Below are 21,272 nucleotides of genomic sequence, written 5' to 3' on the forward strand. Positions count from 1 at the left end.
GCCCCTGTACCAGGGCTCTCCTCCCGTTCTCACATCCCATCCTGGCCTCATGGCACCACTGACCTCCTGGGCATCCTCAGCAAGACACACGGAGACGTTTTAGACCCACGTGAAAGCTGGATGCTGAGGGCACCTGACCCTTCTCCCAGACTCATCTTCTTCCGCAACCGTGATCCTTCCCCTCTCAGAAGGGACTGGAAACCTCTTTTCTCCTTGTGGGCTAAAGCCACTCGAACTGCAGCTCATGAGACCCTTTGCAGAGACTCTCTGGAATGTTTCCACTGTATCTTGATCTTCAGGTGGAGCTGTGGCCTACAGACTGGTTATTTCTTGTGCATCTTTTCTTTTTTTTCTCCTTAGGAGGTAGACCAAGAAGACTCAAGAGTTTGGGTGACTTCATTACAAACACCCATCTGGCATTTTCTAGTCTCTGGGACATCATAACCAATCTGAGACCTGCAGTTTGGGGTGGCGTTGGGGGATGACTCCTGTGAGAAGGGAAAGCCATATTGCACTGTAAGTGGGGTTTCCCTCAAAATGCATTAGGAGCTCCTCTCTCAAGGACAAGAAGCAGTGGCAACCACCAGAAGGTTGGTTGGGAAAACAGTTCTTGCTTCTGGTAGCAGAGGCTATGCCTCGTGTGTCTGCTTAGGAAGGAGGCCTTGAATCTGAGAATCCCTCAGTTAAATGATGACCTACCGGGGACTTCTTTATGATCAGGTGCACTCAGGAAGGCCTGGGGCTCCATCCTAAGGTGACACTGCAAAGGCATTTTTGACCCCCTCTATGTACCAGGCACTTGCTCGGGACTGTCGTATATTATCACGTTTCATCACTACCGCCCTGTCAGGTGGCATTCTTATCCCTGCTGCCCCCGTCTCCACCCCGCTTTTCTGAAAGAGTTGAAGAAAGAAGCTGAGAGAGGGGTGGACCGGTGGTTCTCATTTGGTGCCCAGGAACCCCAAAGGAGGTTGGGGGAAGGGCTGAGCTGGGGTCAGTGGTGGTCTGGGAGGCTCCCCACCCCACCGGTTTTCCTCCCCTGTCCTCCAGATCAGCTGAGCCTGATGGGGGGAGCCGGAGGTACTGCCTTCCATAGGCTCATCAGAGATTTAGAGATATTGTTCAAATCACATGTGCACCCCACCTCACTCTGGTGTAGGGCATAGAAATAACAGCCTGAAACAGCAAGACCGTAAGCTGTTGGCTCTTCGTCCCTCAACACTAGTGTTATCAATGGATTCCTCATAGCTCTCTGATAGATGCATTGTCTGCTGGCTTTTGGAAGAGGTGGTTATTTAGTGGAGCATGAGATTGAGAAGCAAAGTGGGATCCAACATTTTGTGAGGCTGAGATATGACAGAGCCCTAGGCTATGCCCACCATGATGGCCTGAATTAGTAGTTGGAATTGTTGCCCTAGAAGAGCTTTTCAGGGTCCTTCCCAAGGCCTCAAAGAGAGCCCAGTGCCGGGGAATATTTTGCACCTCCTGTGTGGCTGCTTTGCGCCACCAGGTGCCTGGTGACCCTCACTGCCTGGTGGTTGTGGTTCACATCCTGCCCTGGGGGTGGGCAGGGGGAGGCCTGTGGTCCTGACAGACACTACATGAGCCAAGCCTGAATCTCAGCTTCTGCCTTGAGTTCCCGTGTCCACCCGCTCTGAAATCCTGCAGTGGGCTCTGCTGTTTCAGGCCCCATTTAATGTCCTTCCTTTCCCCGAAACATTCTTACAGCCCCTTTCATATTGATGATTCCAGCAATAACCACACTTCCTGATCTCCTTGAAGTCTGAGTCCCAGAAGCACTAGGGAAGGGGGCGCTCCCTTAGCCTGGGGTGGTGGTATACAGATCCACCTCCTCTCCCGGCAGGTAGTATTCAGAGTGTGGTGTTACCTGAGATGAAGGAGATGCAGGTAAACAGTTGCCACAGTGGCCAGGAACCCTAAGAGGAAGCCATTGTCTTCACCCTTTCTGGAGGGTCTGTCTTCTCCCAGGAAGAGGCTCAGAGAGATTCCTCAAGGCCTTGGTTCCATAACCAAGACATACCCGGGTGAGAAGTGGCCCTTCACTCCTGTTTCTCAGACAGTTCCTGCTCTCTCCCCCATCCCCTCACCTCTTTGCCCTCATTTAGCTCTTTGGCGAGCAGAAATATCCCATCCAAAAGGGCTGGGATCAGGGAACAGGGCACAGAGCCTGGTCGGGGAACAGGACAGCCGCCCCAGTCATCATCTGGAGATGGTCATGTTGTTAGCAGTTGACCCACAGAGAATATGACGAGGCCTGGTTTCTCACACAAGGACACAGACTAACCAGAGGCCTGGGGCTCCTTCCTGCCACACTCAGGTCGGACCTCACCTATGAGCTCACTTCCGGGTGGTGTGGTGATCCCAGCCTTCTCACAGAGTCCTTTTTCCTTCTCCTCCCCAGTCCCATCCCACCAGAGGTCATGGCCACGCTGGGGCATCTCCTGAGCACGGATCCACACACGTTAAGCCATCTCACCTGGGGAGAGTTTGTGTCCTGTTCACCTGACCTTGGCAAGCTGCTTGCTCACTTTGCTTTAGGATCTGCACACCTAGTGTGTGTAAGTATGTGTGTACTGTTGTGCCAGCTGTGTACCCCTCACTCCCTGGAGTACACTCATGGGCACACTACAGTGGGGACGTCAAGGATGCAATATTTATGGACTGCTGCATGATTCTTAAAAATGAATAAAACTGTTCACAAGGGAAGGAGAGCTATTAATTGCGCAGTTGGCTTATTTGTGAAAGTTTCTGTCCGACTTTCTCCAGCACGCTTTTAATACTTTGACTCAATAACAACTCACACTGCAGAAATATAGAAGATCATGAGAGATTACTACAAGAAACTCTATGCCAATAAAATGGACAACCTGGAAGAAATGGACAAATTCTTAGAAAAGCACAACCTGCCAAGACTGAATCAGGAAGGAATAGAAAATATGAATAGACCAATCACAAGCACTGAAATGGAAACTGTGATTAAAAATCTTCCAACAAACAGAAGAAGCCCAGGACCAGATGGCTTCACAGGCGAATTCTATCAGACATTTAGAGAAGAGCTAACACCTATCCTTCTCAAACTCTTCCAAAATATAGCAGAGGGAGGAGCACTCCCAAACTCATTCTACGAGGCCACCATCACCTTGATACCAAAACCAGGCAAGGATGTCACAAAGAAAGAAAACTACAGGCCAATGTCACTGATGAACATAGATGTAAAAATCCTCAACAAAATACTAGCAAACAGAATCCAACAGCACATTAAAAGGATCAAACACCATGATCAAGTGGGGTTTATTCCAGGAATGCAAGGATTCTTCAATATACACAAATCAATCAATGTGATACACCATATTAACAAATTGAAGGAGAAAAACCATATGATCATCTCAATAGATGCAGAGAAAGCTTTCGACAAAATTCAACAGCCATTTATGATAAAAACCCTGCAGAAAGTAGGCATACAGGGAACTTTCCACAAGATAATAAAGGCCATATATGACAAACCCACAGCCAACATTGTCCTCAATGGAGAAAAGCTGAGACCATTTCCACTAAGATCAGGAATAAGACAAGGTGGCCCACTCTCACCACACTTATTCAAATTAGTTTTGGAAGTTTTAGCAACAGCAATCAGAGAAGAAAAGGAAATAAAAGGAATCCAAATTGGAAAAGAAGAAGTAAAGCTGTCACTGTTTGCAGATGACATGATACTATACATAGAGAATCCTAAAGATGCTACCAGAAAACTACTAGAGCTAATCAATGAATTTGGTAAAGTAGCAGGATACAAAATTAATGCACAGAAATCTCTGGCATTACTGTACACTAATGATGAAGAATCTGAAAGTGAAATCAAGAAAACACTCCCATTTACCATTGCAACAAAAAGAATAAAATACCTAGGAATAAAGCTACCTAAGGAGACAAAAGACCTGTATGCAGAAAATTATAAGACACTGATGAAAGAAATGAAAGATGATACAAATAGATGGAGAGATATACCATGCTCCTGGATTGGAAGAATCGATATTGTGAAAATGACTCTACTACCCAAAGCAATCTACAGGTTCAATGCAATCCCTATCAAACTACCACTGGCATTTTTCACAGAACTGGAACAAAACATTTCAAACTTTGTTTGGAAAAACAAAAGACTCCGAATGGCCAAAGCAATCTTGAGAATGAAAAACGGAGCTGGAGGAATCAGGCTCCCTGACTTCAGACTACACTAGAAAGCTACAGTAATCAAGACACTGTTTTATGGGCACAAAAACAGAAAGATAGATCAATGGAACAGGATAGAAAGCCCAGAGATAAACCCACGCACATATGGTCAACTTATCTTTGATGAAGGAGGCAGGAATGTACAGTGGAGAAAGGACAGCCTCTTCAGTAAGTGGTGCTGGTAAAACTGGACAGGGACATGTAAAAGTATGAGATTAGATCATTCCCTAACACCATACACAAAAATAAGCTCAAAATGGATTAAAGACCTAAATGTAAGGCCAGAAACTATCAAAGTCTTAGAGGAAAACATAGGCAGAACACTCTAGGACATAAATCCCAGCAAGATCCTTTTGGACCCACCTCCTAGAGAAATGGAAATAAAAACAAAGATAAACAAATGGGACCTAATGAAACTTCAAAGCTTTTGCACAGCAAAGGACACCATAAACAAGACCAAAAGACAACCCTCAGAATGGGAGAAAATATTTGCAAATGAAGCAACTGACAAAGGATTAATCTCCAAAATTTAAAAACAGCTCATGCAGCTCAATAGCCAAAAAACAAACAACCCAATCCAAAAATGGGCAGAAGACTTAAATAGGCATTTCTCCAAGGAAGATATACAGACTGCCAACAAACACATGAAAGAATGCTCAACATCATTAATAATTAGAGGAATGCAAATCAAAACTACAATGAGATATCATCTCACACCAGTCAGAATGGCCATCATCAAGAAATCTAGAAACAATAAATGCTGGAGAGGGTGTGGAGAAAAGGGAACACTCTTGCACTGCTGGTGGGAATGTGAATTGGTACAGCCACTATGGAGAACTGTATGGAGGTTCCTTAAAAGACTAAACATAGAACTACCATATGACCCAGCAATCCCACTACTAGGCATATACCCTGAGAAAACCATACTTCAATAAGAGGCATGTACCAAAATGTTCATTGCAGCTCTATTCACAATAGCCCGGAGATGGAAACAACCTAAGTGTCCATCATTGGATGAATGGATAAAGAAGATGTGGCACATATATACAATGGAATATTACTCAGCCATAAAAAGAAACGAAACTGAGCTATTTGTAATGAGGTGGATAGACCTAGAGTCTGTCATACAGAGTGAAGTAAGTCAGAAAGAGAACGACAAATACCGTATGCTAACACATATATATGGAATTTTAAGAAAAAATGTCATGAAGAACCTAGGGGTAAAACAGGAATAAAGTCACAGACCTACTTGAGAATGGACTTGAGGATATGGGGAGGGGGAAGGGTAAGCTGTGACAAAGCGAAACAGAGGCATGGACATATATACACTACCAAACGTAAGGTAGATAGATAGTGGGAAGGAGCCGCAGAGCACAGGGAGATCAGCTCGGTGCTTTGTGACCGCCTGGAGGGGTGGGATGGGGAGGGTGGGAGGGAGGGAGATGCATGAGGGAAGGGATGTGGGAACAGACGTATATGTATGACTGATGCACTTTGTTATAAAGCAGAAACTAATAAAAAAATAAAAATAAAATAAAAATAAAAATAAAAACAATAAATACTTGGGAAGAAAAAAAAAAAACTTTGACTCAATACAAGCTGGACATGGAGGAGTGAGAGAGGGCAAGGGGTAGAGGGAAAGACATGTTTCTGGGTGGGAGCTGGTGTACCATCCCCCGGGCACAGCTCCTGCGCAGAGGCTTGATATGAAGCCCTCACCTCCCCCCACCCACAGCAATCAGAGAAGAAAATGAAATAACAGGAATCCAAATTGGGAAAGAAGATGTAAAGTTGTCACTGTTTGCAGATGACATGATACTATACATAGAGAATCCTAAAGATGCTACCAGAAAACTACTAGAGCTAATCAATGAATTTGGTAAAGTAGCAGGATACAAAATTAATGCACAGAAATCTCTGGCATTCCTGTACACTAATGATGAAGAATGTGAAAGAGAAATCAAGAAAACACTCCCATTTACCATTGCAACAAAAAGAATAAAATACCTAGGAATAAATCTACCTAAGGAGACAAAAGACCTGTATGCAGAAAATTATAAGACACTGATGAAAGAAATGAAAGATGATACAAATAGATGGAGAGATATAGCATGCTCCTGGATTGGAAGAATCGATATTGTGAAAATGACTCTACTACCCAAAGCAATCTACAGGTTCAAGGCAATCCCTATCAAACTACCACTGGCATTTTTCACAGAACTGGAACAAAACATTTCAAACTTTGTTTGGAAAAACAAAAGACTCCGAATAACCAAAGCAATCTTGAGAATGAAAAACGGAGCTGGAGGAATCAGGCTCCCTGACTTCAGACTACACTACAAAGCTACAGTAATCAAGACAGTGTTTTACGGGCACAAAAACAGAAAGATAGATCAATGGAACAGGATAGAAAGCCCAGAGATAAACCCACGCACATATGGTCAACTTATCTTTGATCAAGGAGGCAGGAATGTACAGTGGAGAAAGGACAGTCTCTTCAATAAGTGGTGCTGGAAAACTGGACAGGGACCTGTAAAAGTATGAGATTAGATCATTCCCTAACACCATACACAAAAATAAGCTCAAAATGGATTAAAGACCTAAATGTAAGGCCAGAAACTATCAAAGTCTTAGAGGAAAACATAGGCAGAACACTCTAGGACATAAATCCCAGCAAGATCCTTTTGGACCCACCTCCTAGAGAAATGGAAATAAAAACAAAGATAAACAAATGGGAAATAATGAAACTTCAAAGCTTTTGCACAGCAAAGGACACCATAAACAAGACCAAAAGACAACCCTCAGAATGGGAGAAAATATTTGCAAATGAAGCAACTGACAAAGGATTAATCTCCAAAATTTAAAAACAGCTCATGCAGCTCCAGAGCAAAAAAACAAACAACCCAATCCAAAAATGGGCAGAAGACTTAAATAGGCATTTCTCCAAAGAAGATATACAGACTGCCAACAAACACATGAAAGAATGCTCAACATCATTAATCATTAGAGAAATGCAAATCAAAACTACGAGATATCATCTCACACCAGTCAGAATGGCCATCATCAAGAAATCTAGAAACAATAAATGCTGGAGATGGTGTGGAGAAAAGGGAACACTCTTGCACTGCTGGTGGGAATGTGAATTGGTACAGCCACTATGGAGAACAGTATGGAGGTTCCTTAAAAGACTAAACATAGAACTACCATATGACCCAGCAATCCCACTACTAGGCATATATCCTGAGAAAACCATACTTCAATAAGAGGCATGTACCAAAATGTTCATTGCAGCTCTATTCACAATAGCCCGGAGATGGAAACAACCTAAGTGTCCATCATCGGATGAATGGATAAAGAAGATGTGGCACATATATACAATGGAATATTACTCAGCCATAAAAAGAAACGAAACTGAGCTATTTGTAATGAGGTGGATAGACCTAGAGTCTGTCATACAGAGTGAAGTAAGTCAGAAAGAGAACGACAAATACCGTATGCTAACACATATATATGGAATTTAAAAAAAAATGTCATGAAGAACCTAGGGGTAAAACAGGAATAAAGTCACAGACCTACTTGAGAATGGACTTGAGGATATGGGGAGGGGGAAGGGTAAGCTGTGACAAAGCGAAAGAGAGGCATGGACATATATACACTACGGAATGTAAGGTAGATAGATAGTGGGAAGCAGCCGCAGAGCACAGAGAGATCAGCTCGGTGCTTTGTGACCGCCTGGAGGGGTGGGATGGGGAGGGTGGGAGGGAGGGAGATGCATGAGGGAAGGGATGTGGGAACAGATGTATATGTATGACTGATGCACTTTGTTATAAAGCAGAAACTAATAAAAAAATAAAAATAAAATAAAAATAAAAATAAAAACAATAAATACTTGGGAAGAAAAAAAAAACTTTGACTCAAGACAAGCTGGACATGGAGGAGTGAGAGAGGGCAAGGGGTAGAGGGAAAGACATGTTTCTGGGTGGGAGCTGGTGTACCATCCCCTGGGCACAGCTCCTGCGCAGAGGCCTGATAAGGAGCCCTCACCTCCACCCACCCCCTTCAACCAGAGAACTTCCAACTGCTGCTCCTCAATCATTGAAGAGCAGGAAAGCTGGTGACTAGAGGGAGGCTGGGGGAGGGGAGGAGGAAGGACCACAGTCCACCGTTAGTGCGTCACTTAAAGTCTGGTGAAATTAATGGGGCAAATGACCCCAGTCACAGAATTTGGCAAGTCCACGTCTTTCCTGGGTTTCACCCACCGGCTCTGTCTCCTCGGCTATCTGGAAAGGAGGGAGAGCACTTGCGAAGAAGCCTCTGGAATGTCAGCTTCTGGGAATCTTGCTGAGGACGGGGCGGGGAGGGAGCGCTTACCGGGAAACACTGGATTACCCTAGCCGCCTTGGGGTGTCTGCGACCGGGGCTGCGGTTTCTGCGGACCTGAGCGGCAGGTGGCATCGGAGAGTCAGACCTGCTTGCGGGCACCAAGACGACACTCGGTCGGGAGACAGGGACAGGCCGCAGAAACGTGAGGAAGTGCCACTCGCAGCCCAGAGGAGAGGAAAGGAAAGCCCCAAGCATGCACCCAGCCCTGGCCCCCGCGCCACGGGCTGCGTCCCAGGAGCCGTCGCCACCTCTGAGCATCCCAGATGGGAAGGGGGTGGGGCGGAGTACGGTTCCCGTGGCGAACTGCTCGCCGAGGGCCCCGGGGCCTCTGCGGGAGCGCCGAGCCGCGCGCCTCTCCGAGCCCTGCGCGGGGCCCTCGGGCGGGAATGCGCGGAGCCGGGACGCGATGGCGGGTAGGGGACTGGGTCGCGCGCGGGAGAGGGCGGCAGGAGGGAGCTGGAAGAGAGTTACCGCGTGAGAGAGCGGTTAAGAGCCCGCGGTCTCTTTGGAGATGCCCTGGCCAATGGCAGAAGCGGAAGCTGTTTATATGGGCGGGGCGTCGCCACGGCAGCAGGAGACGCCTTGTGAGCGGCTACTGAGTGCCGGTCCCTGGCCGCTGGCTTTCAGAGAGGCGCCGGCGGGCGTGAGTGGCGACGAGGATTGCTGGCTGGGCCCTCGAGCTGGGAGCAGAGAGCCGCGGTGAGGGTGGGCGGTGGGAGGAATTTCTTTGAGAACCTTCCTTTGGCCCGGGCTGCGCTCTGAGCCAGGTAAGGGACGGGGAGGGCTGCAGGCCGTGGGAAGGGAGGGCGTCAGTAGCAGCGCGCTCTCCCATCCGTCCCCGACGGAAGTGGTGGGCCCGGGGACTGACATCAGAGGCGTTTGGGGGACACTCACTTCCCGCCTCCTTATAACTCTCTGTATTGTTTCCTTCCTTCCCCTTGATCCCCATCCTAATATCCCTTTTCAAAGATCAGACGACCTCCCCCGCCACCCGACCCGTCGTTCTGCCCTCCTGGACTCTCTCGCCCCATTTCCATTGGTTGTGGACGGAGAGAGGGGGGTTAATTCCCCGCTTTGAGGGAGAAAGGGGTGGCCTCGCATGCCCCTACACTATTCCCTCGTTTGGCTAATTAAGTCTCCTCTAAGAGATCCAAGAGGAAAAGAGCGAGGCGAACCCCCTGTGGGTCGGACCCCCGGGCACACCTTCTGTTTCCCAGACCTCGGCAGTAAAAGATCCTCCCCAGCTGCAGGAAGGATTTTAGTAAGAGCCTCCCCCCTCGCCCACACTCTCCCCTCGGGGGTGTGGAAAGAGGGCTCAGTTCCCGCTCTGGTTCCCGCAGGCACCACATTCCCTTTGGAGGAGGCTACTCCCGGATCGCGGGATGGAAGCCTGCTTCCGGGAGGCTGCGTAACTGAAGCCGCGGGAGTCAGGGGGCCGGAGAGCTCGGCGGCCACCCTCGGCTCGGCTCGTGGATGTTGACGGCCCCCTCGGAGAGTCCCCGCAGATATGGCGGAGAGCTGGCTACGCGTCTCGGGAGCAGGGGCAGCGGAGGAGGCCGGACCGGAAGGCGGCCTGGAGGAGTCCAACGCCCTGAATGACAGCCTGACCAGCCTGCAGTGGCTGCAGGAATTCTCCATTCTCAACGCCAGGGTCCCCGCCCTGCCTTCAGGGGACACCGACCCTCACGGCTACCACGAGCTGTCAGGCTCGGCCGAGCCAGGGTCTCCCCTGGCGGCGGACCCCGCCTGCCTGGGGCAGCCGCACACACTCGGCAAGCCCACGTACTTGTGCACGCCGCGGAGCGCCCCCTCGGGGCTGCAGGCCTCGCCTCCCGACGACGTGGACTACGCCACCAACCCGCACGTGAAGCCTTCCTACTCGTATGCCACGCTCATCTGCATGGCCATGCAGGCCAGCAAGGCCACCAAGATCACCCTGTCGGCCATCTACAAGTGGATCACGGACAACTTCTGTTATTTCCGCCACGCTGATCCCACCTGGCAGGTAGGGAGGCACTCCCTCCCTCCCTGCCCATGCCCGCGCGGACTGGACTCACATCCCAGATCCGCAGGCCAAGTAGGCGCGGTAGGGCCAGGGCCCCGAGAGAGGAAGGCCGTCCAGGAAGGACCTCAAGGGAGCCCAGTGCTTGGACTGCTGCCCCTTTGTCTTCAGAGACGGAGGAGGGAGGATGTTCAGAGGGCTGCAGGGGTGCCGACATAGATGTTCAAGTGGAAAGAACTTGTCCCTCATCCGGCAGGCTCAGCCCAAAGACCAGGGCTGAACTATGCGTGGACACAGCCCCCCAGGGTAGGTTGATGGACTGAGGGACACATTTGTGTCCCAAGTCCTGGAATTCCTACACACTACCCTCCTCAAGGTCAGTTTGTCAGGGTCTGACTGGAGGCAGAGCATGGTTGCTGCCCGGCTCTGCATCCCGCCTGCTTTCAGTTGGCTGGAGGGGCTCTGGGAGGGGAGAGGGTAAGGGACGGAGAGCAGGACAGACTGGCACTGAGAGCCACACTGCGGCACAGGGCTCGGATGACTGAGCAGGCAGATGTCCTGGCAAAAGGGAACAAAAGCCCCCGACAGCACTCCCAGCTCCTGGTGCACCGTGGCGGGTGTCCCAGAGCCTCTCGCTGGGAGCAGCGCTTCTGTCTCCCCTGCCCCCATCGGAGAGAAGGTGGTGGTGGGACTGGCAGTGGTGCTAGGAGCCCCCCATCACTGACACCACCCACTCTCCCAGCTGTCTTCCTTCTCTCCTATCTCCCTGTGTCCAGAACTCCATCCACCACAACCTGTCCCTGAAGAAGGGCTTCATCAAGGTGCCTCGGGAGAAGGACGAGCCAGGCAAGGGGGGCTTCTGGCGCATCGACCCCCAGTACGCCGAGCGGCTGCTGAGTGGGTCCTTGAAGAAGCGGCGGCTGCCCCCAGTCCACATCCACCCGGCCTTTGCCCGCCAGGCCGCGCCAGAGCCCAGCACCGCCCCATGGGCCGGGCCACTGACCGTGAGCGCCGAGGCCCAGCAGCTGCTGCGGGAGTTCGAGGAGGCCACTGGGGAGGCGGGCTGGGGTGCAGGCGAGGGCAGGCTGGGGCGTAAGCGTCAACAGCCGCTGCCCAAGCAGGAGGCCAAGGTCCCGCGGCCCTCCAGCCCCCTGCTGCTGACCCAGGAGGAGCAGGCTGAGCTGGAACCCCTCAAGGGCAACTTTGACTGGGAGGCCATCTTGGACGCTGGCATGCTGGACGGGGAGCTGGGCACGCTGGAGACCTCGGAGCTGATCCCACCACTGAGCCCTGCCTCACACGGGGACGTGGACCTCACCATCCTTGGCCACCACATCGACTGCCCTGTTACCTTGGGGCCTCCAGTGGAGCAGGCTACCGACAGCCTGGACTTTGATGAGACCTTCCTGGCCCCATCCTTCCTGGAGCACCCCTGGGACGAGAGCACCCGTAGCTCCCTGCCCCCCGAGCCCCTCTTTGAGGCCGGGGATGCCACACTGGCCTCTGACCTGCATGACTGGGCCAGCCTGGCCGCCTTCTTGTAAGAAGCCAGGCCCTGCCCCACCTCCAGACAGCACCGAAGTCTGGGCCCAGACTGCCCCCCTCCCCGCCAGTGCAGGCCCATGGACACCCTACCACCCAGGCAGGGGCTGGGCCCGGTCAACCCACCAGGCCACATGGCCCCAAGCCCAGGCCATCCTCAGATTCTAGTCCAGCAGGCTGAGAATTGGGGCCCAGGACCAAAATTGCTGCCTCCGCTCCCCAGCCCCCCATACACACAGTGTTTCATTGACCCACTTCTTCCCTGCCCCAGAGACACGCTAAGGTCCCTGCACTATGAGAGCTGCAACTTGGAGGGGCCCTGGCCAAGCTGGAAACATCAGTACAGGGCCCGCCCCAGAACACCTTAGCTTCGAAGCTTCTCTCTCTCCTGCTCTCCTCCCCAGGTCTCTATCCAGAGCAAGTTCCCAGGTACAACAAATGCTGATTAGGTGACTGCAAATTAACACCCAAGAGGCCTCTCCCGGCAGTCTGTGAGGAGGAGCAAGGCGGAGGGGGGAAGAGAGAGGAGACAGAAAGGAGGCCGGGGTGCTGGGTGGAGCCAGGAGATTTTCTAAGGCCTCTGGGATCTTCTGGCTTCATCCCTAGAGGTGGGGCAGAGGGCATGTGTCCCTAATCTTTGAGCCCAACTTGAGGCTGAGAGCAGCGGGGAGATGGGGATCTGGGGGTTAGGGGCTGGGGCAGCCAAGCTGCAGAGGGAAAGGGGACAGACAGAATAATGTAGTGAGTGTAGCTATAGCTGAGGCTTAACTGGGAGGGACGCAGTGCTTGCTAGAACTACTGGGATCAGGAATGGGGGGATGGACCCGTGCCCTTGCTTGCACTCCTGCAGGGGAGTGTCTTGCTCCACCATAAACGCCCTGGGCTGCATCCCACATCCACTCTCCTAACCCATCGGGCATTTTAACCTTTTTCATAGAAAGTTATTTACAATAAAATCATTTTTAAAAATAAAGTTTTAAAAAGTCTCAAAATGGACCTGCTTGCAACTTTCTCTGGGGAAAAGCATGGGCCAGTTTTGGGGAGGCCACGGCCCAAGGGGGAATGGCTGGTAGCAAGATGGGGGGCACCAAAGGCCTGCAGAGTGTCCCCTGATGCACTCCTCATGATCTCTGGGTCCCCAGAGAGAAAGGGGCTGAGAGGCGGCCCTCGGGGGTCCCCTGCAGCCAGGGCCTCGGCACCTCTATATGTGCAATGGGGAGACTGTACCCACAGCCCCGAGGAGCAGGCGGCAAAGGAGGCACAGCCCCCTCCCTGGCCCTGGGGACTCACTCACAAAGGCCGTTCTTGCCCAGGGCTCGGCTCACGTTCCCCACCTCGCCCAAGTTGAGGGCCTGCCCAGACTCACCTGCGGTCCTCGCCTGGGCCTGTCTCCAGCTCCTCCCTCCCTTGGTCCCTTCCTGAAGGGACAGGGTGTGACGTCAGAGGGCCCCAGCCCCTAGGGCCCCACTTGCCACCCTGGGGTTCATTCACCCCGCCCAGGGCCTTCCCTCCAATGCAGGTTGGGGCTGAGGGAGGCCATCAGGGCAGACGGAAGAGGGGGTGCCTAGACCCTACAGCTCCAGCCTGTGAGGAATCAACGTACTAGAGTTCTGATGGGGAAACTGAGGCACAGCAAATATGTGACACTCAGCAGGCACCTTTCAACACCCTCACCCCAGCTTTGCCTGGAACCCATCTCTCCCCCGAGCCCGTACCTGGCCCCGCCAGCACACCCTTGTGGTGCACAGCCCCTTCCCCCAGCACTCACGTGCACGTGCGCACAGACACACACACACACACACACACACACACAAATGGGCACTGTCCCACACAATCCTGCCCAGCCTCCACGGGCCCCTTTCTCCTGAAGCCCCTTTCTTTCCTTGCACTCGAGGCTGGCTCCAGGACAACCTGGCATTCCCCCGCCAACTTGCTGCTTTCCCTTGCTAATTATTCCAAATATTTCAGAAGGGTGCACACACTGCAGGGCCAGCCGGGTTGGGGCCTTACAGAGCTCAGGAGGCAGCCCATCCCTTTCCCACCACTTGCTGAGGAGGCTGCCCCAACCTCCCTCTGAGACTCCCTTCACCCCCTAAGCAACGACTCCCTCCCTCTCCCCACCACCCTCCGGCCTTCCTGCCCACGCTCCCCAGCACTCGGGGAACATGGGGGCTCCAGCCTCTCCACTGGTCCCCAGGCTCAGCCTCCAGCCCCCGCCAAAAGGGGTACACCCTGGATTGACAGGTGGGGCCGGTCACTGTCCCCCCTCCTCACCCGTTGCCTGGGCCCATGCTGGGGGAAGAGGGGCAAGGTCAGGGGCTGGCAGAACTGCCTGCCAGGTAAGGAGAGGCTGAAGAAGCTTCTGGCTGCCAGGAAGAATCCCCAGGAGCTCCTGAAAATCCCTACGCTTGGGACTAGCGTCTCTGGGGCTGGGACCCAAACACTGGCACTTTTAAGGGTCCATGGATGCTGCCAACGAGCAGCCAAAGCTAAGAGGGGGCTCCGAAGCGGCCAGAACACAGGGCTTCACACACCCTTTCAGCAGGCAGCGTTTGGGGGTTGGCGGTGGAGGGGGCGGGAAGCGTGAGTGGATCCTGTCCCTCCTATTCATCCCTGCCCTGGCCCTTGGCTGGGTGGCTTTTTCAAAAAACGTTCAGTGACTCCGTATTTATTTAGAGATTCAATGTAATCCCAGTCAATATTTACTTTGCGCCCTTAACAGTAAGTTGCAGACAGGCTGCCCCATTAGCACTAGATTCTTTAGCGTGTGTTTCCTTAGAACAAGGACACGCCTCCATAATCCCAGTACCACCATCACAATCAGGAAATGAACACTGACCTGGTAATCCCATGTAACCGCAGACCCCCTTCACGTGTTGCAGATCACCCCAGTAATGCTCCTCTCCATTCCAGCCTCCCAATCCAGGACCCCATGTTGCACTGAGCTGTCCTTTCTCTTTTGCCCTGTGTGGCTTTGAGCCCATGACTCAAGCTCTCTGCGCAGGTTTCGCATTTCCTTTGATCTCCACTTTTGAGGTGAGAAGCCCTTCAGCCACTTCACCCTCAGGTGTGGTACAGTCCCTTCCCAAAGCACGAAGCCAGCTTTCTGTCTCCTCACTTTCCACCTCTTCCCTATCCTCCCTCCCCCATGTATCGCCAGCCAGGAAAGGGATGAGGGGCAATGTTCAGGAACTCAGTCTTTGGGGACCCTCGCCATCTGCCCACGGGACAGGCCACCCCCAGCTCCAGTGACGGGAAGGCCCCCGCGATGGGATTCCATGCTGGCCTGAAGCAAATGCGCCAGGCCTCCTGAAGAGCTGAGCTGAGGGCAGGAAACAGTCTTCTCCCCGCCTCTGCCCCCCTCAACATACTGGGGACCCAGACTTGAAGAAGGAAGGTCATGTCCATGGTGTCCTCCCAGATCAGCACCGACACCGTCTCCTCAATGTCCGGCTCCTACATCGCCCCTGGCACGGAAGAGGACGGGGAGGCTGTCCCCTGCCCCCGGGCCACCAGCAGGACCCCCTCAGAAGAAGGAGACGTAAGAGAGGAGCATGGGATCGCCCTCCCCGCTCTGCTCTGCTGTGTACTTGAGTCCCAAGGAGCTCAGTCCAGGGCCTGCCAGGGAGATCGGCAAAGCCCCCCAGTGCTCGGGAGGGGAGCCCTGGAAAACACGGTACCGGGTTGTTGAATCAGACTCCCTCAGATGTGATCTTCCATGTGGCACCACTTCTGTCCTGAGGACTTGGTTTGGGTTTGCTGCCAGGCGACCTGGGTAGGAGAGCCGGTGGCATCTGCACCTTGACTTTTGTTGCTCCTTGGCAGGTGACGCCAGCGGCGTCTCCAGACTGCAACTTTGCGGGCCTCGTCGCCACCGCTGAAGAGCAGGATGCAGAGGTAAGAGCAAGGTGGACGCTGGTGCCCCTCCACAGTCAGAGGGACTGCCGGCGCTGGCACAGGATGCAAATAGGATGGGGGCTGTTCTGGAAGAAGCCTTCCAAGGTGGTGCTCTTGGATCTGTTAGAGGCAGGGTGCAGAGCAGAGGGACTGTCCGGTTAGCAGAGGGTGCTGGTCTCAGCGTAATAGGCGTGGGGTGAGTTCCAGAGGGAAGTCTTCCAGGCGAGACCCTTGAGAGGTGTTTGTCCTCCAATTCACTTAGTATTTACCTGGCACAGGCATCTCACATCTTCCTGGCACTGGGGGACACAAAGACCGAGTGACATGGCTTTTGCCTGCCCACACCCCCAATCCACCCATCCCACCCTTTCCGGAGCTCCATCTGATGGAGGAATCAGAGTTATAACTCAGCGTGAGAAGTGCTCTGACGGAGGTGTGCCTGAAGTATATGGAATGCCCAGCTCCCAGTGGGGACTCTACAACTTTCTCTTGAGCCAGATGTTCTCAAAGGAGTATCTGGATGGGACTGGGGATCCTAAAGGGTTCCTGAAAGTTTTATGATCTCACGGTTTGCTTTTTCATTTGACAACTTTTATTTCCACCTGAGAGAAACAGTGTGAGCTGAAGTATTACCAAGGCTATTCCTGACAGTCCCAGGGTCCCTCTGTAAGGTGCCTCAGACCTGGTCCCTCTGGAACGTGCCTCAGACCTGGTCCCTACGAGCCGATCCTGCCTCGCCAAGCAAAATCTGCCTCTGCTGGGCCTCCCAGCCATCTCACACGGACAGGAAATGTCTGGATACCATGAGGGTGATTAGTTCTGTCTTCTGACAATCAGTAGACTCATTTCACTGCTTTATGGATTCACAGTGCCTTCCTTCTGTCCTAGGGAAATGATGTTCTAGAAGAAGAGGACGGATCACCCACACAAGAAGATGGTAAAAGACCTGGTCTTTTGCTCCCTTTTATTATATTTCTTTCCCGGGTATTCTCTGAAGGGTAGAGAAAGGGGCACTGGTTTGACTTGGTGGCATTGCTCAAGGGTGTGGCTTTGGGGAAAGGTCGTCTTCTTGATGGAATATCAAACCAAGCAGGGTATCTAAGGACCTCAGCAGCCTTCCTGGCTCTTTCTGGGCCTCTGAACCAAGGCTGCAGAAGATACATGGAGTTCTCCATCTACGTTGAGTAGATCCTGAAGCTTCTTGGGCAACTGCCATCACCTTCCTTCCTGCTTCAGCTTCTCAGCTGAGTCTCACAGAACTGCTCTAGCAGCCCCAAAGTTCATCTGCAGCAGGAGAACAGCTTCCTCCCCTTGGGGGAACTGACTGTTAGGCAGTAGGTTTTCCTGCTTTAGTGAAGAAAACGGCTGGTGTTACAGTAGCAGAAGGATCACAGCCCTGGCGGCACAGCAAAGGTGAGGTGAAGAGACGTTAGCAGCTCAGCGTGCACTAGTGTTTGTAGGCTATTGGAACGAGTCTCTTTACCATCGTTCAGGCCTCAAGTAGATATTTTTTTTTAATTGCAAGAGTTGGTTTACAATGTTGTGTTAGTTTCTGCTGTACAGCCACGTGAATCAATTATACATATACATATATCCAGTCTTTTTTAAATTCTTTTCCCATATAGGCCATTACAGGGTACTGAGTAGAGTCCCCTGTGCTCTACAGCAGGTCCTTATTAGTTATCTATTTTATATATAGTAGTGTGTATATGTCAATCCCAATCTCCCAATTTATCCCTCCCCTCCCTTGCCCCCCGCCATAACCATAAGTTTGTTTTCTACACCTGTGACTCTATTTCTGTTTTTTAAATAAGGTCAATCATATCTTCAGTCGGAAGAATTTTGTTTCTAGTTAGCCGAGAAGCGAAGGAAGGACCTACATATAGAGCAAGGAAGTGGCGGGTGGGGGGGGAGTTTAGGCGAGCTGGGAATCCCACCTGGAATTGTAGGACCAGGCGTCCCCGGAACCGGTGTCTCTTCCATCTGCTCCTCTGAGGTGCCTCCACAGAAGGGCAACCTCTAGAGCAAACCTGGATCCCAGCCTGGATGCAGATGTCATGCTAGTCGCTTCTGCTTTGGCCATGGCAGTTGCTTGGTGGGTGGTGTGGTGTGCAGGGGGTGCACATGTGCACATGACCACTCTCTCCTGGCCAAGTAGTGCCGGAGGAGGGGTGGTCGCCCAGGCTGTGCCTCTGTCGCCCGCGCACGCCAACCAAGCCGGGGTTGGGCGCTACCTCCCCTCGGTTGATGTCTTCAGGGTGCAAGGCTCCGAGTTCTCCATTGTGATTGTCGTCCCCAGTAGAATATTTGCTTCTAAAAGGCAGAGGGCAGTACGTGGTTTCCGCCTGACATTCCATATGTCGTTTCCACCTGACATGCTGTACACAGTAGATGTATGTTTCTTCCTCTGCCTTTCACCAAGGAAAAAAAAGAAAACGGGTGGGGGGCTTGAAAAAATAACACCTAAAACTGTCCCCTTCCCATCTTACACGACTGTAGGTTTCTGGTCAGCCCCTTAAAACATCCTCAGAATAGCAAATTAAGTCTCAAAGAAAATAAATCATAATTTTGCAAGCGATGCGATTCTTTGATTTGAGGTGCAAAATTACGGGACCAAAGAGCTTTAATTGCCATTTTATGTATTAGGCATTTCGCAGAGCCTTGTGGTCATAAACACACCCCACGTGCACCGACAGACACAGGCCGGAGCCTGGGGTCACTTCCCCCGTGGCTCTCCTAGCTCTTCCAGCCTGGCTTAGCTCTGCTGTGGGCCCGGGTCTGTGTGTCCGAATCCCACAGACCTCCCCAGCGCCTGATTTCCCAGGAACAAAGGCTGGAAAGGGGCCAGTTAAGGAAACAGAGCAGAACAGAGCGAGAACACAAATGTTCCCACACAGTTTCCTTTATTGTCCACTCTCCCCACTTAATTATTGTCTTTTTTTTAACATATGATTTGATGTTTTTTGTCTCCATCCTTAAGATTTTTATTTTAAGGACAGCAAAGCAGAGAAAAACACAGCCAGGTCCTCTCTAACTGCTTTAACTCCATTACAGGCCAGAGGACATTTGCATTTCTAGGTATGGAGTGTGACAATAACAATGACTTTGACATTGCCAGCATGAAAGCACTGGACAATAAGCTGTGCTCTGTGGTCTGCTTACCCGGTGAGTGGCAGTGTGCTGAACATGAACTTGGTGGGAGATGCTCCCCTGCTCGCACCCTAGGACACCCATCTCCTGCCCTGCAGTTCCTGCAAGAAGGCATGGGCTTTGCTAAGGTGCTGGGAGCCAGTTGCTGAAAGGAAGTGAGGCGGCCTCGGGAGAGTCCTTGGGCAAAGAGCGACTCTGCTCTAAACGAATCTATTTGGGCATGGAGAAAGGCGCAAAAATACCCCCAAAGCCTTCCGATTTGGCCTGACCGTGCCCCCTCCATCATGATCTTGCAGATCCCATGGCAGGGGGCCTGGTCTTGTTTCCATCAACAGGCAGTTTAAGGCAGACACGGCCTCTGTGATAAGGTCTTGGAAAGAGAGCCTGAGCCCTTGAAAAGGGCACCTGTAGCCCCTCAGAGGAGAGTGGTTAGTTAGGATCAGAGAGGAATTTCAAAGCCTGCATTTTATAGACTAGCTCTGTGACCCAGTGAGCCCTGGGCGACCACCAGTTGCCTTGTGCTCCCTAGATTTGGATCCCAAAGGAACGATCAGGGGTCGAGGGTGACTCTTCTCCCTGGAGCCCTAACTCTATAAATTCAATCAGGGCCATCAACGTGCCCCTTATTCCTTCTCATGACACTAAACTGAATCCGGGATGAGTTCTCAGGAGGAGCCCACCTGTCAGTCACACTCTGCGCACTGATGTCTCTCTGCTCCGTGCTCACCAAGGGCTTCACCAACCATGGCTCTAAAGCCACATCTTGCCCGGTGGACTAGGTCGAAATTGCCCCTCCTGGGTTCACAGCAGAGACTGCCTTCATGTTGCGTGGTTTGTAATCTCTTAAACATGCCCTGGACATACTTAAGCTTCAGGACAGCCACGTCCCGTCATGGGTCCAGTGCTTTACTCTCTTGGCGACGTGGTTACAGGTGCTGGAGGGACACAAACTCCTGTGGTTGCCACTCTCCATCAGATTGCAAAAGACCCAGGTCCTCACCCCTCTGGCCCCATGAAGGCTTGTGGTGGAGGAAGCCATAATCCCCAGAGACACGTCCCACGGCCTTCCCAGGGGCTCTCCGGTCCCTTCCCACTTAGCGTTGACCCAGCCAGGCCTGGGCCAGAGTGGCTGAGGTCCAGGGTACACTTCACTTCCTGCCTTCCTACTCTTTACCTGGCTTCTGCCTGTCCATTTGTTTCTCATGTCTTTTTGCCAAATGTACGTCTGTCTGTCCAGTTTGTTTATTTTGAAACTCATTTAGGTTATCCAGACTTCATGTGAAAGTTCATGTTCACCCACACCCAACCCCAAGCTTGCTGGGCGCACGCACATCCGAGGGGCCCTCGCTGAGGCTTCCGGTCCTAACTGGCAAGAGCCTGTATTTAATATGCTGAAATTTTCCAGGAAAAAACATATTTGTGAGACTAGATTAATCCCTGTTCCACAAAAGCGGGGATGCTTCTGTGGCAAAGGTTACAGGCAGGATTTGTTTTGGTCACTAGTTGGGGAAGATGCCATCTCTGCCCTCACTCCGCCCTGAGTCTGTGGCAGCTGTGCCGGCCAGCCGCTCACTGGGTTTCAAGAGAGGAATCTAGGCTCCTGCCTCCCTGCAGTGGCTCCCAACCAACCCCCGTGTTGGGCAGAGAGAGCTCCTGGGAATTGTTTCAGCCACCCATGCTGGTGGAAACTGACCCCAGGCCTTGTGCTTCCTCCTCTCCCTAACTCCTTCGGGCCAACCTGCTGGTGGATGTTTATTCCACTCTGGGATTGCGGCAGGGGAGCGAGACCTGGAAGGAAAACAATGCCTGGGCTTCTTTATGGTGATCTCGAGAGCCAGCCATTCTCAGATTAAACTGGCTTCACGGTTCAGGCCAGACATGAAACCGAATGACAGTGGCGGCTGCTGGGAGAGGGAGTTGAAGGTCGCATCGTAGCCTCACCCCGAGGTCTCAAGGGCTCTTACGGGAGAAGGAAAGTGCATCTGCTCTCTTGGTAAAATGTTTCTCGGGTTCTGCTGTTAGCGTCACACAGGTAGTAAAGAGCTGGGGGACT

The 21,272-nt window shown here is 52.1% G+C and overlaps 1 protein-coding gene across 1 annotated transcript; it reads left to right on the forward strand.

Moving 5' to 3' along the window:
- Positions 1-10,135: 10,135 nt before the first annotated feature.
- LOC308611104 (forkhead box protein J1-like) lies at positions 10,136-12,174 on the forward strand (the record flags this gene model as incomplete). The annotated part of the gene is made up of 2 exons (XM_081260021.1): positions 10,136-10,633; positions 11,407-12,174. The coding sequence occupies 2 exons, from the start codon at positions 10,136-10,138 to the stop codon at positions 12,172-12,174; spliced, it is 1,266 nt and encodes a 421-aa protein (XP_081116147.1).
- Positions 12,175-21,272: the final 9,098 nt, after the last annotated feature.

The sequence above is a fragment of the Mesoplodon bidens genome (genome assembly GCF_964165515.1).
Source record: "Mesoplodon bidens genome assembly, contig: HAP1_SCAFFOLD_195, whole genome shotgun sequence".
NCBI lineage: Eukaryota > Metazoa > Chordata > Mammalia > Artiodactyla > Ziphiidae > Mesoplodon > Mesoplodon bidens.